Here is a 22483-nt window from a genome sequence, read left to right on the forward strand (position 1 = left end):
GAAACTGTCTTTTTTGCATTGGACTTTCTTTCCTGCTTTCTCAAAGATTAGTTGACCACAGAGTTGAGGGTCCATTTCTGGGCTCTCTATTCTGTTCCATTGATCTATGTGTCTGTTTTTGTGCCAGTACCATACTGTCTTGATGATTACAGCTTTGTAATAGAGCTTGAAATCCAGGATTGTGATGCCACCAACTTTAGTTTTCTTTTTCAACATTCCTTTGGCTATTCGGGGTCTTTCTGGTTCCATGCAAATTTTAGAATTGTTTGTTCCAGCTCTGTGAAAAAAGTTGATGAAAAAAAAGCTCTTTGATAGGGATTGCATTGAATGTGTAGACGTTTCTAGGTAGCATAGACATTTTAACACTATTTGTTCTTCCAATCCATGAGCATGAAACGTTTTTCCATTTCTTTATGTCTTCCTCAATTTTTCATGAATGTTCTATAGTGTTCTGAGTACAGATCCTTTTCCTCTTTGGTTAGGTTTATTTCTAGGTGTCTTATGGTTTTGGGTACAATTGTAAATGGGATCAACTCCTTAATTTCTCTTTTTTTCTGTCTCATTGGCAGTGTATGGAATTGCAACTGATTTCTGTGCATTGATTTTATATCCTGCCACTTTGCTGCATTGATTTTATATCCTGCCACTTTGCTGCATTGATTTTATATCCTGCCACTTTGCTGAATTCTGTATGAGTTCTGCCACCATTTCTTTTTTTGTTTGCACCAGTAAAGACATTAGGAAGCTCTTAGGTACTAGCAGTTCTCCCCGTAGTGTCGAATGAGAACCTGATTTTTATACATGGCTTTTGTTTGGCAGCAGCCCAACTCATAATATAAGTAATTTGGAGGTAGCAAGTGGAAGAGATAGTAATTAAAATTATGCTGGATTTTTGGCTTTGGCTTTATTTTATTAAGTCAATCAAATGGAATTCTGGATGATTGTTACTTTTGTTCTGAAAATAATTAGTTTTTGCCTATTTCTTACTGGAGAAATTTGCTGGCTTCCCCGCTCCCTACCTTTAGTGTTTCCAGTATCAGCCACATCAGTCATAAGTGTCATGGGAAAGATCTAACTACTGCTTTATCAACATGGATTACATCTAAACTGTTTTCTTTCTCTGAGGTTAATTAGCAGGAGTGCTAAAGGTGCGTTTTGACCTTTTATTTCTTTATTTTTGTAAGCAAACAGTATTTTTTTTTTTTTAAGATTTTATTTATTTATTTGACAGAGAGAGACAGCGAGAGAGGGAACGCGAGCAGGCGGAGTGGGAGAGGGAGAAGCAGGCCTCCCCCCGAGCAGAGCGCCCGATGCAGGGCTCGATCCCAGGACCCTGGGATCATGACCTGAGCTGAAGGCAGACGCTCAACGACTGAGCCACCCAGGCGCCCCAGCAAACAGTATTTTTAGTTGTTTTTTTTTTTTTTAAGATTTTATTTATTTGTGAGAGAGAGAATGAGAGACAGAGAGCATGAGAGGGAGGAGGGTCAGAGGGAGAAGCAGACTTCCTGCTTCTGAGCAGGGAGCCCGACGTGGGACTCGATCCCGGGACTCCAGGATCATGACCTGAGCCGAAGGCAGTCGCTTAACCAACTGAGCCACCCAGGCGCCCCAAACAGTATTTTTAATACAGATTTAATATTTTTTAAATCACCTCTTACCCCATAGGAGACATCTGTTTTCACATCAAAATATTATGAACTATTATATTCCAAAGCTTTTTAATACATGTATGCTTTATATCATGAAAATGTACCATTCTAGTAGTAGTAGTAATAACAGCTGACGCATACTGAACATTTATTACTTGCCAGGCACAATTCTAGCATCTGTATCTTCCCAACAACCCCGCCAGGTAGGATTTAATATTTTCTCAGGGAAAACTGAGTTGCAGAGAAATTAAACAACTTGCCCAAAGTCACTTAGCTAATAAGCTGCTGGTACACAATTGAAACCAAGGCAATCTGACTCCAGTTTGTAGGTACCCTTTACTATTCACTCAACAATATATATCATGATCAGCTTCCACGTAAATAAACATACATCAGTAGCATTGTCTTGATAGCTGCATGGGATTCCGTTTTCGGGGTATGATACTTAATATGACCAGTCTCCCATTATTGGGCATTTAGGTTGTTTCCAATTTTTCTATGATACAAACATTACTGTGATAAGCATACCACTATATACTCTTTGCATGCCTGTCTTGTTCTTTCCTTAGATTACACTCCTGTGAATAGAGTTTTTGGATCACATTTTTTGAGACTTTTATACAAATTTTCAAATTGCCCCTCAGAAAGATTTTTTGAACACTTCCATCAGAGTGTAAATTCCTTTGTGTCACAAATAATGATTATTAGTCATACTAAATTTTTGTCTCTTTGACACAGAGATAATTGTATTTATTGTTTTATAAGGTTAAACTTCTTTCCCAAATAGTTATTAAACATTTATATTTCTTCATTAGCAAATTATCTGTTCTTACCCTATTTTATTTTATTTAATTTTTTGGTGAGGGTGTATCTTTTTTTTAAGAATTTTTTTTTTTTTTTAATTAGCAAAACATGAGTGCAGTGGGGAGGACAGAGGCAGAGGGAGAAGTGGACTCCCCGCTGAGCAGAGAGCCCACCTTGGGGCTCCATCCCAGGACTCCGGGATCATGACCTGAGCCCAAGGCAGATGCTTAACTGACTGAGGCACCCAGGTGCCCCAGGTGTATCATTTGTATTAAGAATACACTGTCATATTACAAAAAGGATACCAAGTTTTTGTCATGTATGATACAAATATTTTCCTCCAGAAATTTCACATACAGGTAAGTTGTTTTTTTACATATGAAAGTCTCGAATAATATAATAAAGAGGTTTTAATAAAAAGAGGCTCAGAACTATGGACTCAGAAACAAACTGAGGGTTTAAGAGGGGAGGGGGTGGGAGGATGGGTTAGCCTGGTGATGGGTATTAAAGAGGGCACATATTGAATGGAGCACTGGGTGTCATACGCAAACAATGAATCATGGAACACTACATCAAAAAAATTAATTAATTAATTTTAAAAAAAGAGGGTCAGAAAATATATGACCTAATCTTTGCAAAAACAACTGAAGATGTCTTTCAGTCAATGATAAATGATGGAAAAGTAAGAGCTTACAAATAAGGAAGTCAGTGTTAATAAGGGATTATTTTTTAAAGTTGTATTTGTCAGTCCTTGGGTTCACCCCAAGAAATGCTTTATTTTCATGTGAACTAGAGACCACTTTTGCTTTTCATCTGTAAAAGTATCTTTATTAAGACATTTTTTCTTTATAAATGATTTTGTAGAAAGAAAATCTCATTTCCAGAAATTTGACGTAGGCCCCACTACTGCCCCAAATGATGGATTTTTAAAATGGATTGTAATCATGGGAGATGAAACTGCCAACAGAGAGAATATTTTTTAACAAAGTCTTTTGATTCTTTTTAATGGCTGTCAAAGAGAATACAGAATCTCTAGAAATTAATTTAATTAAAAATTCTCCCTGCAGATTTAAAGAAACTTCATTTAAATTGTATTCCAAGTCTAATGCTTCAAAACTATCTAGGACTCTGTGTGATTTTAAATAACTTCATTTAGAAAGGAATTTATTGTAAAAAAAAATTATGTTCAGTGGGGACAAAGGCTTTTTTTTTTTTTTTTTTCCCCTCCTTTCTTTTTTGGCTTCATAGAGGAAAATGAGAAATGCTATTTTGGAGACAAGATTCTCAACAGAAGGGAATCCTTTGGCAGCAAGAATAAACAGCTTTGGCAGAAAAGCACCCTCCAAAGGAAAAGGACTTCGGCTTGTTCAAACTAGGGAGTGGTGATGAGCCCCAAGGCAAAAAGGATATCCCTGGTACAGGGTCTGGGTCAATACCAAGCTGTTTGGGTGGGAACAGTACTGTTACAAAAGTGCCTTAGAGCGGCTTCCTAAATAATTGATGAGTTTTGAGATGCACTCCTTTTCCAGTTGTCTAGGGAGGATCAGTTACTGTTCCAAGGAAGTGATTATATTTTACTCAGGGCCACATTGTTCCCTTTAGCCTTTGATACAATAATAGTAGTAGTAGTAGTAGTAGTAGTAGAAATGATAATGATAATAAAATATAAATCCTAAAAACCTGGGTTGTTTACTGACCCTTTTCCCTTCATTTTCTAGAAAATAAATCACACATCTGCAAAAGTGGATTAATGATTAATTTGAAGGAAAGTCTCATTTTTAATTTTAAAATGCTTTGAAATCCTTTTGTAGTTGCTGTGCCTACAGAAAACACTTTTTTTACCCATTATATATCTGGGATGAGTGTGGATATGTGTGTATGCATGCTCACATACTTAGCCTACATTTTCAAAGCGACGTTTTCAATAGAGGGAATTACTCTTTGTTTGAATAAATACACTCGGAAAGATGAATAACAAGCGAGCCATCCCATCCACATGTAATTTCACTTGCAATTACGTATGGCATTGCTGATTTCGTTTGGTTAGATATTTGTGAAGGTTTAGTGAGGTGGTCAGAAAACTCAACTACTTGACTCAACCACTGAGCATCGATTGATTTCTCTTTGATGCCAGATTACTGGCAGTAGAAACAGTGGGTGGAATTGTAGCAGAGATCCCCATATGCATTCCTCCAGGGACAGAGAAAATAGAGCTGCCCCACGCAATGTCTCTTTTCTCACTTATTCAATCAACAAACCTTTTACCGAGTATCTACTATATGCCAGACACAGATTTGTTTTCTGTGCCATTCCTTCATCACAGTCCACTCCTTGCTAAAGGCTTCAATTTCCCCCTCCCTTTCCACAATCCCAGCAGATACACAGGGTCTTTATGCTACCTGAAAAGTTTGGCTCTTTCCCACATGGAAACTCAAGTCCTGTATCACCTCCCTTGAAGGCCCTGCTAAGGTGGAGTTTTATTTATAATAACCCCCCTTTCCCCCCATAAGATAAATAAGCCCCAAGATGGAAAAGTATTTTAGAGGAAAAAGAAGAGATTATATTATGAGTGTTTTCTCATGTTACTGTGTACTTGTAAATGTTTTAATGGCTAGGTATTATTCTATTGTATACCCTAGTTTCTTAACATTTACCCAAAACTTGGTTCACAATTTGGATTTATTTCCCTAGGGCAAAATTACAAAGTTACTGTTTATGCACATTTGTAAAACCCTTAATACAAATTGCCAAATGACTTATAGAGAGTTTATAGCAACTTACAGTCCCATTAAAGGTCTGTTTACTGTTCATATCATGGTACCCTTACCCTCACTGAAGACTAAAAACTTTAAAAATCTTCACTGATTGTTTTTAATTTACATTTTTTTTATTACTAGTGAGATTGGACACTTTTTCACATGCTTATTAGACATTTTTAGTTTCTCTCTCCTGAGCTATCTGTATATGTCCTTTGTCTATATTTCTATTAGAGTTTTTATAGTCTTCTTATTCACTTGTATGAACTTATTTCATCTTAAGGGTGTTAATAATTTGTCTTTAATATTTATTGATCACATTTGGGCAAAAATCCCTCCAATTACATTATTTGCAATCACTTAGAACAGATAATTTGTTTTGTTCAATGAGATGAGATCAGCTTTGTATCACTTTATGTAGGAGGTGGTTTTCAATGTCTAAAAATTAATGTATACCTTAGAGCATAGTAAGGACAACATCTATTCTAGAAACTTCTATCAAAGGGAGAATGTATAAGAGTTAAACTACAAGGGACCTTGGTCCTATCGGTGCTTCTATATCGATAGACCCATTTGAATTCTTACTGCATTTGATGTGTGGCCCCTGTGCTGTGCTTATTACAAAATTATAAGATCTGTGCCCAAACTAGCACTTGACACAGGTAATGAGCTGCTTTGGAATTTCCAGATAAAATTCTAGTCATCCTTCACTCCCATACCTCAGTTTCCCAAACTTCTAAGAGGCCCTGAATAGCAGCCCTCATATGTTCTCCTTTTTCTTTTAGACAGTTCTTCCTCAGTCCAGGAAGATGAAGAGGTAGAGATGGAGGCCATCAGCTGGCAGGCCAGTAGTCCAGCCATGAATGGACATCCTGCCACTCCACTGACCTCTGCTCGTTTCCCCAGCTGGGTCACTTTTGATGACAATGAGGTCAGCTGCCCTTTGCCACCAGTCACCTCTCCCCTGAAGCCAAACCCACCACCTGTTGCATCTGTGATCCCAGATGTGCCTCATCACTCAGCTGGGTCATTTAAGAAGAGGGAACGTCCCAAGAGCACTTTGATGAACTTTTCCAAAGTTCAGAAGCTGGACATCTCATCCTTAAACCATCCACCTTCCGTAACTGAGGCTCCACCTTGGAGGGCAACCAATCCTTTCCTGAATGAGACTCTGCAGGATGTCCAACCCTCCCCTATCAACCCTTTCATTGCTTTCTTTGAGGAGCAGAAGAGGCGCTCCCAAAACAGTTCCATTTCCAGTGCCACAGGCAAGAGCCAAAGAGATTCTCTCATTGTCATCTATCAGGATGCCATCAGTTTTGATGACTCAAGCAAAAACCAGTCCCACTCTGATGCTGTTGAAAAACTCAAACAACTCCAGATTGATGATCCTGATAGTTTAGGCAGTGTGACATTACCAGATGATGACCCTATAGCATGGGTTGAACTAGATGACCACCCACCTGGTTTAGCACTGTCCCAGCCCAGGCATGGGTGGCCAATGATGCTAAGGATCCCTGAGAAGAAAAACATCATGTCATCTAGGCACTGGGGACCCATCTACATCAAACTGACAGACAGTGGTTACCTACAGCTGTATTATGAGCAGGGTCTAGAAAAACCATTCCGTGAGTTCAAGCTGGAGATCTGCCATGAAATTTCGGAACCCCGGCTCCAAAACTATGACGAGAATGGCAGGATCCACAGCTTGCGAATAGACCGTGTCACCTACAAGGAGAAGAAGAAATACCAGCCCAAACCTGCTGTGGCCCACACAGCAGAGAGGGAACAAGTGATTAAGCTGGGCACCACCAATTATGATGACTTCCTGAGTTTCATCCGCGCTGTTCAAGACCAGCTCATGAACCTGCCAGTGTTGTCAATGGACTTGAGCACAGTTGGCTTGAACTACCTTGAAGAGGAGATTACTGTGGATGTCAAGGATGAATTCTCTGGCATTGTGAGCAAAGGAGACAACCAGATCCTCCAGCACCATGTCTTGACACGGATCCACATTCTGAGTTTCCTCTCTGGGCTGGCAGAGTGCCGCCTGGGCCTCAACGATGTCCTCGTCAAAGGGAACGAAATAGTTTCCCGGCAAGACATCATGCCCACCACCACCACAAAGTGGATCAAGCTCCATCAGTGCCGTTTTCATGGGTGTGTGGATGAGGACGTATTCAACAACTCACGGGTTATTCTGTTCAACCCTTTGGATGCCTGCCGGTTTGAGCTCATGCGGTTCAGGACAGTATTTGCGGAGAAGACCTTGCCTTTCACACTCAGGACAGCAGCAAGCATCAACGGGGCAGAGGTGGAGGTGCAGAGCTGGCTTAGGATGTCAGCCGGCTTCTCCTCTAACCAAGACCCGCTCATTCAGGTTCCCTGTGAGAATGTGATGGTTCGTTACCCTGTGCCCAGTGAGTGGGTGAAAAACTTCCGCAGGGAAAGCGTCCTGGGGGAAAAGTCTTTAAAAGCCAAAGTGAACCGGGGGGCGAGTTTTGGCTCAACTAGTATGTCTGGCTCTGAGCCTGTCATGAGAGTAACTCTGGGAACTGCCAAGTATGAACATGCCTTCAACTCCATTGTGTGGAGGATAAACCGACTGCCTGACAAAAATTCAGGTAGGTAGTGGTTTCTCTTCTGTGAAAACTGCCACATGGTCACACGAGAGCTGGGGTCAGAGTTCTGCATTCTGTTCCCCTATGAAGGGCTGGGTTTTGTTGTGTGACAGAAATAAGGTTAACGGAGAAGTGGGACCAGAGAAGCAAAAATACTTGAGCAAAAAGTAAGTAAGAAACACGAATGACCTAGTTCACTCCATTTTCTCACTCCCTTATTATCCTACTTCTAGAAAACTCTGCGTTATTCTTCTCAGCTGAGCTGCTAAGCAGATTTGCATAGCAGCTTATGAATTTGTATTCTTTTTCTGACTCATTCAAGTATTACCTGTGGTGCCGGAAGCTGTCTATTTCTAGATCCTAGAAAGCCTCTGGATTCTGAAGAGGTATCTTTCTCACTGCCTTGAGTAGGTAAAGGGGCCAGTCATATATACACTACAGGTGAGGAGTCAGACTAATAATTCCAGTCTCCCTGTGCGAGACCTGTCGGTCATAACATCTCCAACTCAGAGTTGGGAGTTGAGGATGGGGAAGAGGACAAAGGGCTTCTGATCAGACTGAAGATCCGGCCAGGACCAGAAAGGCCAAAAGGGCTGAAATTCTATCAGACACAAAGTAAAGGAAGGTATGTTTGATTGAAACAAAGAAAGCAAGCTTACCGGCCCAAGCTGGGTTGCTCACAGCTATCGGGGATGCTGTTCTGCCTGAGTGAGCACGGAAGGCGATGACTTTCCTCGGGGGTCCAGTGAGTTTAATGAAATGACAAAACCAGAGAGTAATCCAGCCAGCTGTAATAGCCTTATTTCTTAGAGTAAGTCTGAGTGACCCCAGTGACAGGCAGTAAGCCCGTGATCCTATGGTCCGTTAAACCACTTCTCTTCTTGTTTATTGTAAACTTCGCCCATTTGTTAATGAAAGTAGATATCCTAGCCAAGCAGAAAGGGTAAGCTTTGGAAGAACTCTTGACGGAGATGTCCTTCTCTTACGCAAATCCTCTTCTTCCATTCTCACTATTAAACCCTGATCGTACGTTTGGAGTCTTCATTTCCTGTGCCGAGTGTGGCTGTGTCATCCTACCCGGCATGGGACATGATGTGACTGCAAGAGGCAGGACGGTCTGGCCACCTCCCCAGGCCGTCCAAGCCGTGCACACACACACCGGGGCATTCTGTGCCAGACACTGGGTGTAGTGGTGCAAAATGAAGAGACAATGGGACCTCTGTGTTTGCGGCTGGATTTGCCAGACACCCCCACTCCCACCCCCGTTTCTAAACTGACAGGATTTTTAAAAACAAAGTCTTCCTCTCTGTGCTTGCTTATTCATTTCTCCTGAAATCGGCACTGTATTCTCCTGGTGATAGCACTGTGATTTCTACCTCAGCCACGGAACCCGTCTGAACTGACGGAGGAAAGGAAAAGCCCTGAACTCTCCTTTGGCACAGAAGCGCTTGAGAAGAGAAGTGAGGTGGAAGGGGGCAAGTTACTGTTGAACCTGCTGGAGACTTGACATCCTAAAAGACAAGGCCTCAGGCTTATGTTAATCGGAATGTTTGGCCCTTCAGTTTGTGAAGCATGGATTCAGATCACTTCATTATGGAATTACTGAGTCTTCAAGGTGGAAGGGGCCTTGGGGATAACTCAGTCAAACCTCTTCCTTCTAGAGATGAGAAAATTAAGGACCGGGAGCAACATGACTTGTCTGAAGTCACAAAGCCACATCCAGGGGTCTTTTCTCAATAACCAAGCTGCCTCTTAGTGGAGGACACCAGATAGACACAAACGTGAAAGAATTTCCTCTAAGAGAAGAGAGATTTGCAGTTTTCTCAGTGTGTACACATCTATCTCATTTGTTTCAAAGTTCTTTCTCTCAGATATTTAACAGTACTGTATGAGGGGGTTTGGGTTATAAGCAGCAAAGACAACTGAGAAAAAAAAGATTGTTGGAGGGTGGCTCAGGGAACTGAAGGAAAGGTTGTAAGGTTGAGCATGCAGGCTTACAAAGGATAGCTCTTGGAAGCAGAACTGAGATGTCTCCTCAGGCTGCAGCCATTGGGATAAATCATCACAAGCCATTTTCTGTCCTTGTGCCACTTGACTCAGGAGTCAAGGGGAGGATAGCGCATTTTGACTGACATGCAGTGCTGGGGAAGATTATTTCCCAAAGCAAGGGGGGGGGGAAGATTGTTACCAAAAGAAAGGGGGAAATGGGTGCAAGACAAGGGAACATGTAGGTCTTCAGCAAACACTTGCCTTAATGCTTCCCAGCAGGTTAGTGCTCAGTAGGCTCAAGGCCAAGGAAATGCAGCTTATGTATTGCAAACGTATTCCCTGATTACTGGAACCTTTATTTGTGAAAGATTTTTTTTTTTAACATTTTTTTTTAATTATTTATTTATTTGACAGAGAGAGACACAGCGAGAGAGGGAACACAAGCAGGGGGAGTGGGAGAGGGAGAAGCAGGCCTCCCGCGGAGCAGGGAGCCCGATGTGGGGCTCGATCCCAGGACCCCAGGATCATTACACTAGCCGAAGGCAGATGCATAACCAACTGAGCCACCCAGGCATCCTGGTTATACATTTTTAGTAACAACCCCCACCCCCCACACACACACACCCAGAAAGGTCTTCTTATACTACTCCTGGCCAATGGTATATTTCTGGATAGATTCGGGAAATTGGTAAGACCCTTTTCTGGAAACTTGAGATGTACAGGATCTGAATTGCAGTTAGATGGCAGGTTCTTAGCATCGCCACTGCTCCCTGTGACCAGCTCCTATTCTCCCCATCCAGTGTGCCCTCCATTAGTTATCATCCCTTTTCTGAGCTCATCTTGGTCTTCAGACGGCTTTGGGAAGGTGCCTTTTACAGGTGATTTTTCATAATTCTCACCCCTCCATTTACAGTAAAGGAGAGCAGAACCTCTGCATGCTTACTCCTGCCTGCGGTGGTCCTGTCCTCTAGCCCCCAGCAGGCAGGGCAGTCAGACCGTAGGCAGCATGGGACCGCAGGTCAGCACCCCTGATCGCTGCAGCTACAGCGGGCTTGTCCCAGTCTAGCCGCCAAACAATTAACAAGCTGCCGCTGGAGTCCAGCATGGTTTAAACTGGCAGGTCCAGCCCAGCCGTGTTCATGTACAGCCACCCCTGCCTTCCCACCGGGCTATTCAAGGACCCCTCTCACCCTGATCCCTAGAGCTTTTCTTAATCCTAGAAGGTACCAGAACAAGTCCTACTGCTTGCCCAGATCATCTGCCAGGAAACAAAACATTCTGTCCTGCATAGGTAGCTTTCTTTGCTGGAACTCCAGTTCTCTAATATTAGACCAAGAGAAAACAATTTCAATATAGTTTGCCTTTTATGGAAAATGGAAATCTGAATTTTTTTTTTTTAAAGATTTTATTTATTTATTTGACAGAGACAGAGACAGCGAGAGCAGGAACACAAGCAGGGGGAGTGGGAGAGGGAGAAGCAGGCTTCCCGCCGAGCGGGGAGCCCGATGCGGGGCTCGATCCCAGGACTCTGGGATCATGACCGGAGCCGAAGGCAGCCGCTTAACGACTGAGCCACCCAGGCGCCCCTGGAAATCTGAATTTTAATGTTAAATTTTCTCACCTTCATCAAGGAAGATGACAAAATGTGTAGGCTCACTTAGTTCATTACCATAAATTATACTAGCTCTCAGAATTGCACTTTCCTACCTGTCCACCAGCCCTACACATCCATTAGTTGATGCTGGGAATCACGAAAGAATGCCACATTCATAGAGTTTGCTGTGACTATACTTTGGAGGGGTGAGCGGAGAGGTCAGCTTTATGGAAAGTAATGATTTCTCATTATTCCAACAATGTGCAAATAAGGGTAGTTAGGTAAAACTGTTGTTCAAGTTGCCATTGAATTAAAGTAAGAAACTCTTCTGTAATTTATAGTGATCTAAATCTATAGCAATACACAGAGAGGAGTTTAGGACATAATTCGGCATCAGATCTGAGTTTTATTCCTAGCGCTGCAATTTAGTAGCTGTGTGACCTCAGGCAATTTACTTAAACCTCTCAAAGAAATCTTATTGTCCTCATTTACAGAGGAGAGTTATTAATACCTAGCTCATTAAGAAAGAAATTAGATAATGCTTTTAAGTGTTCAGGACAGTCTCTGGCCTGTAATAAATGTAACGGATAGCTATGTAATTACAAATGTAATTTAAAAAAAAATCACATGGATTCATTTTAGATAATGTAATTTTTACTATTATGTGTATCCAACTTAAAATTTCTTTGCTAGAAGCCAGTGCAGATTTCTCAGTTTCCCAGAGTATTACTCTTTGGAAATAACCACTGAAAAATGTTATTTGTGAAGTAGAGCAAAACAAATACTTCACTCTGTAATGTTTTCCTTGGAGAGCGGGTGTGTATGTCCTCACTCTCTGAGATTAAAAAGTCCTGCCCAGGCCAGTAAAGAAAATTGGAATTGTTTATTTGGGGAAGCTCAGATAACCAAGGGCCATTGCTATTACATAATGAAGTCAAAGTCATGTCACATTGTTTATCCATGGCAAGTTGCTGTATGGGGGTCCTACAGCTCACTTCTCCACTCATGTCACCCTGCCAACCTGGTCTTGAGGTTGGGGACCCTATGGGAGGCTGTGACTCAGAGTGGTTGAAACACCTTGGAGTCAGAGTGCTTGGGTTCAGTCCTCAGTCTGCCACTTTCCAGCTTTGACCTTGGCTAGTTCGCTTTCCCTCCCAAAGCCTTTGTTGTGGCCTCATCTGTAGAATGCAATGACTATGACCTCAAGGGATTATTACGAAGATGCAGGGAGAGGGTGTGCGGGCAGCATTTGAGACAGTATAGAGTGCTCAGCAAACCATGCTTTCAGAGGGTATAGCCACAGAACTGATCTCTCTTCACTCAGACATCTAATAACAACCCTCAAATGGAAATCCTTAAGTTTTCCATCCAAGTACAGTAGAACTAGCCATAGATGGATAGAATTGAAGAGCAGGAAGGGACTATGCCTGGCACTGTCCTTTACTACCCATTGCGTTTCTCCACTTTCCAAATCGGGATTTGAGGCGAGGAGAACAAAGGACTTGGGTGCAGGATCTCCGCCACTTCGCAGGAGCGCTATGAGCCACACGCAGTGCCCTGTTAGTCTGTGTCCTACCCAGTGCACCATGCACATCCTTCATGCATCTATGCTGTTTATAAGGGCTTCGTCATTTACATGTGCCATCCACCCACAAAAACGTGCCAAAGCATTTTTGCAAAAACACGAAATGCTGTTGAGAAAACTCATCTTTCCAAGGGAACCCATTCCTTTGCTCCACGTGGCTGTCATTGATGTTTTATTCAGTGCTAAGTGCTGCTCCCTTTTACTCCTTTCTGCCGATCTCCAGATCTGTGCCTCTGTTTCTGGCATTGGTGCTGGGTTCCCATATCGCCCTGACCTCAGCGGGCAGAATGACCCGTTTTTCAGGCTGTGGGTTTTATTGCTAGGATACAAGGCTACTGCAATGAGATAGTTCTCTCAAAGGGTCTGAGGCACGGGCAGTGTGATTTCTGTGGAAGTAAATCCTCTGCTCAGCACTGGACGCTCTGAAAGACTGCCCAGTGCTGAGCTGGCAGGCAGTCTTCAGGCCTTCTTGGTAATTGAGGTGGCTCTGTGGGCCTCTCCTTCCACGTCTCTCCGAAGAACCTAATGTCTAGATTCTTTTCCTTTCATAGCTTCTGGTCACCCACACTGTTTCTTCTGCCACCTTGAACTTGGCTCTGACCGGGAAGTGCCTTCCGGATTTGCCAGTCATGTGAATGTTGAGTTCAGCATGCCCACAACTTCTGCCTCCAAAGCCACTGTAAGATCCATCTCCGTGGAAGACAAGACTGACATCAGGAAGTGGGTCAATTATTCCGCACACTATAGCTATAAGGTAACCTCGGGAGGCATCTGGCTAATGTGTCCAAGATCATTTGCTTGTCCTCTCCCCTCCTCCCCCACCCCCATCTTGTTCCCTTTAGCAGCGCCTGCCATGAATGCAAGGTGTTTTCTTACTGCCTTAGAGAGAGGTACACCACACATGGCTGTGGATGAGTCTGCTCTGATTTGAATGACTAATCTAGTGAGCAAGAGAAAGGTTGGAAAAAAATAAAGAGGCAGACGAAAGAGGAGAGTATAATGTCTTTCAATCATCGTGAACATCAAAAGAGTCATGGGGTAAAGGGATTATTATTATTATATAATATGTATTATTAATTGTACATTATATAATATGAATATTATGATTGAGTATATCATAATATTATATTCTCATTCATAATATATGTTACAGAAGTTGTGAACTTGGAAAGTGAGGGGAGTTCAGGAAAGTGCTAACCCAAAGCATATATTTCAGCCTCAGAGTTGATGAAGTAGATCTAAGTAAAGTCAGGACACATATGACCTGGTCATTGGGCTATAATCGAAAATCTTAAACTACCAAAAAGAACAAATACTCCATCTTGTGGCCAGGAAAAAAAAATAGCACTTTCATCAAGCATGACCCTAGTCAACTGTTTTGTTTCCTTCATCATAAATATCCAAAGTGGTAAAGAGAGGAACAGCTTTAATTGTGAAACTCTCTTGCTTAACGTATTTCTTTTCTGACTTGTCAAAGGCTTCAGTGTGTGTCTCTTTCAAGGCAAGATGAATTTATTAATCCCTTTACAGTTACAGCTACAGTATTTTACAGAAAACACCGGTAGAACTGTAAACACTACCGTACTTACCAGTTTGGAGACTTTGTAAAGCAATAAAGTAATAGAGAGTATAAACAGCCGGCTGAAAAGGAATCCATTCATTTGGTAAACCTTTGCGCTTGCCTGCTGCATGCCTGCATTATGGGGATACAGTAGTAAAGGAGGGCCTGCCCCTGTCCCGCGGAGCCTGTGGAATGCTGGAGCTGGGCACGTGTACCAGGGACGTGGAAATATGCGTAGGAGGAGCACCGAACTCCCTAATGAGTTGAGAACAGCTTCACAGAAGAGGTGACCTTTGAGCAGCTGTGCAAGGCAAAGAATAAAAATTTTCCAGGTGGACTGTGAGGAAGAGGGAATTCCAGATCGAGTGAAGAGCATGTGCAGAGAATCATGACGTCCTCAGGGCCAGTAGCTCCAATGTGGCTAAAGCCCAAAACAGTGACAAAATTACAGGGAATCTCAGAGAACCTGGTGAGGTACTCTCTTTGCGATTATTTCTTACTGGGATGTTTTTCTCCTCTTTCTGATATTTCTTTCCAACTTCTGCTCTCAACAGGTGGAAATTGAGCAAAAGAAGAGTTTGAAGCCGGACTTTGAAGGAGATGAAATGGAAAATCCCAAGGAGTGTGGGGTCCAGTGATGAAGCCCTCTTGCAAGGGGGCCTGACCCAAGCGTCATGATAGGATGTCTTCCTGAGCAGCTGGAGTTTAAGGCAGTACCCACCATGGCTACTCTGTGCTGGGAACAGTATATTGGACCTTCCTGTGTGTAGTTACCTGTAGTCTAACAGGAAACCTTGAGGTGATTGCGTTGGAGAGCCTCTGATGTGCTTGAAGCAGCTGGTTCCCCTGACTTTTGGAGCTTATTGTCTAATTAAGCCTCCCTCTCTTTGCTCTGTTTCTCTTGTAGTACTTGAGTGTGGCTTATTGTGACTACTGGAGTCAGGAAGAGAACCTTCCACATCAGTGTTGGCAGGATTTCCTTCTGGTGTCCATCTGTCACTTCCATGATTTTCTAGAAAACACAGTCTTGAGAATCCCCCTCTGTCACGCCCTCTAGAAAAGGTTCAGAAGAGGCACAGAACACATTTCCTCTTTGGGTCTCCTAGGCTTGGGTATGTGTCTCCATTCTTTCAATGTTAACACTATGCAACAAAAGTTTTCAAGACATTTCCCTCCCAGTTTTGGATTGTTTTGATGGAAACACTTTTTCCATCTCTCTAGTCCCAGGGTTCACCACCCTGAGTCACAATACACGATGGAAAAAAGGCACAATAGGGATACTTTTTTATTCTGTGATTAGCCCCACATTCTGCAAAGGGTGGCTATGGAAGGGAAAGCAAAATTGAGCTTATTTTTCTTCATTCTGGGGGAAAAGGGACATTAATTGTAAGATTATATTCAATTCAGGAGACATTTTCAATCTCAGTGAATTCTCAAATTCACACTGAAAAATATAGGCCATTTCCAATTCCTGAAACAAATAGATCTATCTATCTATATATATTATACCTCAGGCATTTGTCAGGAGCATTTGGGAGCTCTTGTTATACCTCAAGCCTATAGACAGTTGCATGTCTCTTTAACTCAGAATTTACAGGAAATAAAGTGGAAAAGATCATTTTAAAAGCTATTTTAAAACTGAGCTTACATGAGCTTTTCCCCAAAATTCAGAGTTTGATAATCACAGTATTGTAACAGATCTACAAGGCAGAAGTCTCTAGGGTAGAGATGGGGGAAAGCCATATTTTTCTAATGTTGGGAACATTAAGTTCCAATTCCAAGAGTCTGGGATACTCAGTCTTCTTTCCCTTCATAGGTTCCCGTTTACATTCTGTATCTCCACTTCTTACTTGTATCTTGGTGTTTTCTTACCATACACGGACCTATATTGGCCATCCCAAATGGGACACCTGCTCAACAATTTACAGGGACGTTCTATCTGCCTGTTTCTCCTATGAAGAAGAGAGTAAGGGGACTGAAAGCATGCTTGTCAGATTTGTCAGATGACACAGAGAAATAAACGATATATCCAGCCTCGACTGGCAGATTTAGGATTAATTTATTCAGTGAATATTCATTGAATTATAACTATGTACTGACACTAGAATATAGACATCATTCCATTTTTCTTAACTACCTGAACATAAGACTGAAACTAAAAGGATGAAATTCAGTAGACATTAATGAGAAACTATATTCTAGTTGCTTAAATGCAGCCCTCTAAATACAGAGAGGTATTACTTACATGTATGTTGATGGGAAGGGTATTGAAAAGTCCTAGTTTCATAGCAGTTCATGTCAAAATAGGAGTTCAGCATTGAATCAGGAGTGCATCATGACCGTTCACAAAGTCAGTGCATTCAGCCTGTGGTAACAGAAGCCCAGGGAGCCCTGCATGCTGCATTGGTCAGTCCACATCTGGATGGAGGGTTGAGTTCAATTCTGGGTACCATAGTTTAAGAGAGACATTAATAAATTGTGTCCAGAGGCAGGTTACCAGGGTTGTGAAGGGTCTGATGATACAAGGAAGAGGGGAATAGAATAGGAGAGAATAAAATAATATAGCTGCCTTGAAATTTCTGTTGAGTTATAAAAAAAAAAGGAGAGGAATTAGACTTACCCTGTGTAACTTCAAAAAGGGCAAAAATAGGAACAAAGAGGAACTTTATAGATGACAGATGTTTGCTTCAACATAAGAAAGAATTTTTTAATAAGAGTGGTTCTAAAGAGAAATAGACTCGAGCAGTAAAATTTCCTGTTGTGGCAAATGCCCAAACAAAGGTTAAAATAATCATCCGTCCCAGATGCTCTGAAAGGGACATTGGATTTGGGCTGGATGGCTATCAAGATCCCATCTGCATATAGGTTCATCTCAATAGTAATAGGACTCTCTAACTCTAGTTGTTTTTTTCTTTGATAAGTGGTTTTGTGTGCTCTTTGAAATACAGTGGGGTTCCCTGGAAGTCTTTGTCAAGTGAGGCATAGCCCTTCCCCTGTTGTACGAGAGGCACATGAGATTCCTCACAGAAACATCAAGATGGGCTGAAGAGCTGGCTAAGTGAAGGTCATTCTGGCACCTTCCTTACCCAAGGTCAGCGCTCATGTACTCTCTCAAGATCTCTGCCTCACCTGCTGGCATCACATGTGTATTGCTTATTGAACTTTTTCCCCCCACCTTAGTTAATTCTCATTGCCTTTGTGCTTTTACCTGGATTTTTTTTTTTTAAACCAAAGGTTAGGAAAATCCTTCCACACTATCTACATTCAGCAAGCAAATTATTATTAATTTTAAAAAATCTATCACCTTGATTTCATCAAATTTGCTTTCCCACTACTATTTTTGGGAAACTAATTATGGATAGCATTTAGGGGTTTGGGGGATATAATACTATATATTTTTAGAACTAGTGTTTTGTTAATAGTCTACATAGAAAACACAGGCAAATTACCTTTTTGGTGTGTAAATTCTAAGTTTGCCTCTCTGGACCCGGATTGTGTGTGTGTGGTCACAAAAGTCCTTGTCTGTGTTATCAATAATGTGAAAATATTAAAAGTAAGTTCATTTTACCAACACATAGTATTACTATTAGAACATAAATTAGATGTCACATGATATTAAGAGCTACGCTTTCTTTTGAGTCTGGTGGCTTGCTGTGTGACTTTATTGTGAAAGAGAATAAGAAATGTACTTGTTACGATAGGTCAAATGAGAAGTTAAGATATTTTGGGGGGGCATTAAACCCCCTTTGACACTCTTGTAAACATAATACTAGTTATTTCTTACCAAAATTTTGCATTTCACTTATATTAAATATTATCTGGACAGTTTTTTGGTTTTTTTTTTTTTTTCCTATTTGGTTCTTTCCCCACTCTCAGCATTCCTGCATTATTGGCAGGACTCAGAACTCTTGAAAATTTTTTTTTATGTAATATATTTCTTATTTGAAATGGGAGTAATTTCTATTCAAATCCAGTGGGTGAGAGCAAGAGTTTATTTCCCTGGAAATTAATACCCCCAAGAAATATGATCCATGATGGCAAAGAATGTATCTTATTCCTTGTTTTCAATACCTAGAACAAAGCTTGGGGGTATAATAGGTTTCAGCCACTTTAAATCCTTGCTGATAGGACAAACATACATTAATGAAATAAAAGGAAATTATTAGGGGGTGCCTGGCTGGCTCAGTTGGTAGAGCATGCAACTCTTGATCTCGGGATTGTGAGTTCGAGCCCCACGCTGGGTGTAGAGCTTACTTAAAAAAAAAAAAAAGAAATTATAGGTATTCAATAAGTGTTTGCTGAACGAACACTGGCCCTGAAACTCTAAGATACTTAGCCCTTACTTATCTATCATCAGATACTTATATTAAAGCAAGCAAGCATGCTTTATTTCCTGGAAGACTTAAATTTCTTTTTATTCCTGCTTCCCCTGTCCACTAATAATAACTGTCAGCACTTAACGTGCAGCTAAATTTAAACTACAGTGTACCTTACTCATATTGAAAAACATTTTTGTGCCCCAAATAAAATAGCACAGATGCTATCCGTAGTGAAGATTATTGACTCAATTTTGTTCCTGCAAGCCTGACAGATCTTGCCCATTTGAATAGCCAGCAGGAGAAGAAAGCATGGCCAGTCTTGGTGTGCGAGGTCCTTGTTTTCCCCAACATTAACCACTGACCAATGTTACTGGGTACTTCCTTTGTCACCCTAAGAGGATGGAGGTTTGAGAGAGTGAGGATGAAACTCGTGAAATGAAATCATGATTTCACAGCTGCTTTCAGTTTCATTATAAGGTTAGTGGTGGGAAAGCACAGGATGATCTGAATTTTTTTTCTTAAAAGCCTTGGGAATATTAAATTAATTTGAGTAAGAAGCACTGCCACCTAGCCTACTTTTAGAGTTCTCCCACTTGGGGCTGGTAACTTTAGCTCTTCTACAAATGGTGATCGTAGTTAATTCTAGCATTTCTAGACTTTAGGTCAAGAATGCAGTTTATCAGAAAATTTGAACAAAACTGATCCAAAAGATTATATCCACACAAAAAATATATCACCTAGTATAAGCAAATCGTCTTTAACACCTTATACCAAGTCCCATCCAAACCATGACCACTCTTTATATAAAATTAATCATGGTATTCTTACCAAGTTTTAAAGATGTTTCCTAAACATTACCGATGTTTAAGTGCCGATTCCCTACAAATCACCATTTCTTCATCGTTTCTTAATTGAGCTCTTTGTAAATGAAACTTGCTTTGGATATTGTGACTTGTATTTATGTATTTAAGGAATTAAAAGTGGACAAGATGTAGAAAATAAATGTATTAGTAATATTTTCCCATGTATTAACTAAAGGAAGGACTATGGAATTGTCACATTTCTTGTATTGTGCCTTAGCAAATCTGCTTGAGAGCCTAGTCTTTTGTTTTTGTTTTAAGAATTGGGGGGAAAAAAACACGTATCTGCAATTCCAGGTCTGTAAAGACAGAAATCATCCATGGTAATGTGTTTAGTGCCTGGACAGAGGCAAATAATAACTGTGTATAATGAAAAGCTATAAAAGAACAGACTTAAAAATTAGAATTTCAGTATGAAAAGACAAAGTGTAGAGAGGTGACAAATACAGCATTAGCCACCACACCTCAAAAGACTTGAACTAAAGGGCATCCCTTAAAAGTAAGGAGCTCTAGGAAAAATAAAAGATTATGTAGCAGGGATAACAGTAGAACGATTTCAGTTCAACAAATGTTTATCAAGTGTCTACTCTGGTCAAAGTTCTGTGCTGTCAGCCAGCTTCCCTAAAGGGAGGTAAGGTCAAAGCCAAGGACACTGAGCATTGTTGATGTGAAGTCATTGGAGGGAAGTGCCCTTTATCAAGGGAAAATTAGGGTTTCTATGAAGCTTTGAAGGACATAGTCATGGAGACAATCACCATGTGAAGTTAACTTGCTGGTTTCGCAGTTGGGCCTCAGGAACCTCAGCTAAAAAAATGAGAAAGCTGAACTAATGGTCCCTGCCGGCTCCAGTTTTATGGATTATTTTATAAAAGATCCTTTGGTGCCATTGTCAGTGATACTTCATGTCAGTAGGATTCTTCATATAGTCTTAAGAACCAAGAACCAAGATCAGCTGGCCCATCTTTTTCCTTTTCATGTATCTATCCTTTACCGTCTGCCCAGACAACAAACACAGAAAACCCTGCAGTCCTCTGTTTTGTAGCTGGAGGATCAAAAGGATGGTGACCATCAGTTAGAACACTGCTCTGTAAGTTACACCGGCATCACCCAGCAAAACAGTGCTGTGAGTGTGAGGAGGAACAGACCAGACAGGGCTCCGAAATGGATGGTAGGATTTGGGGATCACTTTGAAGCAGAAGTAGGTCTAACCCTCCAAGGTACTGAGGGGTACTGAGGGGCCACATTAGGATGATCTAGGGTTTATAGTTATGTCCTTTTACACAAAAGACTGCAGAAATTGAGGGAGGAAAGAAATGCTCCATAAACATTCTGGGACTATTTGTCAATCAGTTAAGGCAAAATGAGATGAGATGAGAGCAAGGGTCAGTTCTCTGTATCCCCACTGTCTATTAGTAACATGAAAACGTAGTTTAAAAATTTTTTTAAACATCCAGAAGCTACAAAATACCATCTCTTTTATGGTATGTGTTAGTATGATTTTAGTTTCTTGTACTTAGAATGGGGTCAAATGTAATGGCTCGATTCTAACTGAGCAAGGGATTCTAGCATCCTCTTCCTGGTCAGTCCTGTGTGCCTCAGATCAAACCCTCAGTGCTAGTCATGGACATCATCTAGCCACCCTCATCTTGCCTCCGTGTGCTTCAGGACCAGCAACCCCAGGTCGTATCCAAAGCAAGCAGATCTGGGAAAGCAGATGTGCTGCACCAATCCTGACAGCAGCCTGTTGGACCAAAGGGTTTAAGGGTTTTGAAGTATGAGGTAAAAGAAGGGAAGATTATGAGCTCCTCTGACCCTAAGCCAGCATTCATTTGACCTTTGTGTCTACCTGCCAACAGAACCTGGAGAAAACTTACCAGATGCAAGAAAATAAACAGAATCAGTGTTTTAGCCAGGGAGTGTGATAAAGGAGATCTCCTCACCCTCCATTTTTGTAATGTCCATCAGTGAATTTCAGTATGTCAGGATGGATGGATCCAAGATCCAATGAGTGATTCAGCTGATCCAAGGCTTTTATTTTCCTTCCTTCATCATCCATCCTCATTTGATGTAACCTCTTGTACTAGTGTGATTAATTTTATGTAAAACCGGTTTACTTTTCTTAAAAAGAATATGTGCCTATGTAATAAAGTCTACACACTGGCTAGCTTTATAGAGGTGAGGTTTTGTTTGTAATTGTTCTGCTGATTATCGTCTGTAATACCCTTTTCTTGAGCTATGAAAATGAGCTATTAATAAAAATTTTTAAATAAAATCTGTCACTATGGAAGATTTAATGAGGTGAGGCATAAGGAAAAATGTTTATTATAAAGAATGCCCATCACCCAGTTAATATGTTAATGATCATAAGATGACATGTTAACAAGTGACACCAACTGTTTATCCTAGTTTATCATATATATAATTTAGTCAATTCAAGAGGTATTTATTGCGTTCCTATTTTCTGGCCAATTCTGTCAGAAAACAAAATTACATAATCCTTAAGGTTTTCTTGTCAATAAGTGCATACATATATAAGTGAGAAATATAAAAGTACATAAATACCATATCTGCAATGTGTTCCTGGCATATTGTCAGTGCTCAACAAGTAACTGTTCAATCGATGAATCCAAATGACTAATGTCAACATAAACTCAGATGGGAAAAAAAAAATCAATATGGACTAGAATACTTGGAAGGTTTTCACAGAAAAGATGACTTTTAAGTGAGACCTGGAGGTCTCAG

General features: G+C 41.0%; 1 protein-coding gene across 6 annotated transcripts in view; it reads left to right on the forward strand.

The window, feature by feature from the left end:
• The window catches only part of STON2 (stonin 2), a 132735-nt gene extending 110822 nt beyond the window's left edge, over window positions 1–21913 (forward strand). For 5 of the 6 annotated variants that reach the window (XM_081830100.1, XM_081830102.1, XM_081830099.1 and 2 more), the window contains 3 exons: window positions 5998–7836; window positions 13553–13755; window positions 15117–21913. In XM_081830100.1, coding sequence (XP_081686226.1) covers window positions 5998–7836; window positions 13553–13755; window positions 15117–15200 — 2126 coding nt within the window. In that variant the 3' untranslated portion in view covers window positions 15201–21913. The remainder of the gene's footprint in view (window positions 1–5997; window positions 7837–13552; window positions 13756–15116) is intronic. The other variant, XM_081830103.1, reaches the window with a different exon arrangement.
• Window positions 21914–22483: the final 570 nt, after the last annotated feature.

The sequence above is a fragment of the Leptonychotes weddellii genome, chromosome 9 (assembly GCF_054177405.1).
Source record: "Leptonychotes weddellii isolate Sample4059 chromosome 9, ASM5417740v2, whole genome shotgun sequence".
NCBI lineage: Eukaryota > Metazoa > Chordata > Mammalia > Carnivora > Phocidae > Leptonychotes > Leptonychotes weddellii.